Source organism: Lathyrus oleraceus, unplaced genomic scaffold, assembly GCF_024323335.1.
Source record: "Lathyrus oleraceus cultivar Zhongwan6 unplaced genomic scaffold, CAAS_Psat_ZW6_1.0 chrUn0030, whole genome shotgun sequence".
Taxonomy (NCBI): domain Eukaryota; kingdom Viridiplantae; phylum Streptophyta; class Magnoliopsida; order Fabales; family Fabaceae; genus Lathyrus; species Lathyrus oleraceus.
This window is the reverse complement of record NW_026112421.1, coordinates 158,255-160,861: the sequence shown is the minus strand read 5'-3', so window position 1 is coordinate 160,861 and position 2,607 is coordinate 158,255. Positions and strand designations below refer to the sequence as shown.

Below are 2,607 nucleotides of genomic sequence, written 5' to 3'. Positions count from 1 at the left end.
ATCTAATACTGCTTCCACTTTGGTGTTAGTATTTGATCCTGTAAAGTGATGATCCCCTCAAGAATCCGGCAGGTCATACCAGTTTGATGTGAACCCGGATTACAGAAACAGTAAATGGAAGAAAATATAGTAGTAATGGAAAACAAGTGTGTATCATTTCTATAAATCAGAGGAAAATCAATAGAATGATCCTATTGTCCACAGAGCTATGCTCCTTCAGAAAACCAATGCTCTCTTGCCTTAACAGCTGAGTAATTTTCTTCATGCCTCTCTCTCTCTACTCAGCACACCTATAACAGAATTCCACTACATCATTAGCCTCTCTCTTTCTCTCTCTGCCACCAGTGTTATCAAATTTCCCCACCATGGCCGCTATGGCGGATTTACGTGGCGGTTTTTGGGCTCGCCAAAATGGTAAATATCGGCTGCTATTGCAGGTTTTTCCGCAATAACGGCACCGCAAAGTGACCGGTATGGCAGGATTTTGCCTCTCCGTCATGGACCGCCATCAACAACACTGTCTGCCACACGGACAATCCCACTCTCCCCTTTCCTATTCTTCAAGCTTCAACCCACTGCATATTAGGTTTAGGGTTGTTGTGTAACGGTCCATTTGGCCCAGAATTCTCATTTGGGGTTCTAACATATGCACCTTACAAAATTTAGTTACTATTTACACGTGCAAAAATAGATAATAAACTAGACATCACATAATCTAGCTCAAAAGGATGAAAAAGAAGCTGGTCAAATACTACTAAACATTTTGAACTTTTGTATTTACTTTAAAAAGGCAATTCTGAAATGCCTCTTTACAGTAGGTAAACTGTTATAGCTAGCCAGATAAATCTTTGCAAGTAAACAAACCTTTAAAGTATAGTACAGGAGGTCAGACATCCTAAATCCCTCATAAGCCATAAAATCGTCAGAATTCAGGCCATGGAAAAACTTTAGACTGGTATAACATTGGCGATTCATATGCATATATTCCTCAAACAAACAAGAATATTCCGTAATTCAACACAAATAAAAAGTTGAGGTACCTTCTCAGCTTGAACCACAACCATGAGACGACCAAGTATCTCTTGATCAGATAGTCGCGAAAATCTCACAATTGCACACCTACTCTGAATCGGCTCAATAATCTTAGACGATGTATTGCAAGCAAGCGCGAAACGAGTAGAATTAGAATATATCTCTATCGTCCTTCTTAAAGCTTGTTGTGCTCCAGATGTCATACTGATTCGAGTCCAAAAAAAAATGTTACAACAAAACTAAAATCCAATGAAAACAATAATGAATAAAGTAAGAACATTAATTGAATTAAATCACCGCCAAAATATAAAATAGACCTGTCAGCTTCATCGAGTATAACAACTTTGTGTCGGCCTGGAGGAAGTGTTACTTTCTTTTGAGCAAACATCTTGATCTTGTTCCTCACAACATCTATTCCTCTACAGCAGCAAAAAAAATGTGAATAGCTTGGTTAAACACTGTAACATCATTATTTCATGTGCAATAAGGGGAAAATTCGATACCTATCATCTGAAGCATTTAGTTCAAGAACAGCTTCTCTGTAATTGGGACCGAGAAGCTCGTGCGCAAGTGCGAGGATGCTAGTGGTTTTTCCAGTTCCAGGAGGACCCTAAAAAATGACAATAACAAAATTGGGAATTAGGGCACAGTGAAAAACTAAAGAGTGAGAGAAAACGAATGAGTGAGTGTGATGAATTGAAGAGTGGGGATGAGTGGTTTACTGATAAAATGAGGTTGGGCATGTTGCCGTCACGAGCGATGACTTGGAGCCGGGAGACGGCGTCTTCATTGCCGACGATGTCGACGACCTTGCTGGGTCGGTACTTCTCAACCCACGGTACGTCGTAGTTTGCGCTGTTGCTTGAGGATGACGATGCCATGCTGTGATGCTGAATGCGAATAGCAAAACCCCGGACAAACCCTATATGACAAACTTGGAGGGAATTTCTAATTTCTAAGGTGGGAAAGTTTTTAGGGATACTCTTCCTAATTTATTTTATTTTTTAATTGAAAGACTTTAAACAGCGCTTTCTCAAAAGCGCTGACTAAGGTCTATATTTAAAAGCGCTTTCTAAAAGCGCTGTCTAAGGGGGGGTCTTAGACAGCGCTTTCTAAAAGCGCTGTCTAAGACCCCCCCTTAGACAGCGCTTTCATTATTTTTTTAGAACATTTTCCGTGTTTTATTTTTATTTTAACCTTAGACAGCGCTTTCTTTTAAAAGCGTTGTCTAAGATGCGCTGTTAAAAAACCTTTTTGGCGTAGTGATGCTAGATATACACCAAGAATGAACACCAATACTTCTTGCTTCAATGATAAACACCAATAGTTAGACAAATTAAATTAGAGAGAATATTGATAAACACTAATATTTCTTGCTTCAATGATTAATACCAATTATTTAACAAATCAAAGTAGAGAAAATCTTGATGAACACCAATATTCTATGGCTAGAAAAATAAAGTGTTACTCACAATTTACAAGTGTTGCTCTATGTAGACTAAAATATTTTAAATAACAATCTCGGTTGTGTTACAGTTATTAAACACTTTCGTGATTTCTATCAATATATGTATT

The 2,607-nt window shown here is 38.2% G+C and overlaps 1 protein-coding gene across 1 annotated transcript; it reads right to left on the bottom strand.

The window, feature by feature from the left end:
- Positions 1-265: 265 nt before the first annotated feature.
- Positions 266-1,989, bottom strand: LOC127112063 (replication factor C subunit 2). Its single transcript, XM_051046254.1, has 5 exons — positions 1,755-1,989; positions 1,536-1,642; positions 1,350-1,451; positions 1,041-1,236; positions 266-290 (listed from the first exon to the last, which is right to left on the bottom strand). The coding sequence occupies exons 1-5, from the start codon at positions 1,911-1,913 to the stop codon at positions 282-284; spliced, it is 573 nt and encodes a 190-aa protein (XP_050902211.1). The 5' UTR covers positions 1,914-1,989; the 3' UTR covers positions 266-281.
- Between the last annotated feature and the right edge of the window lie 618 nt (positions 1,990-2,607).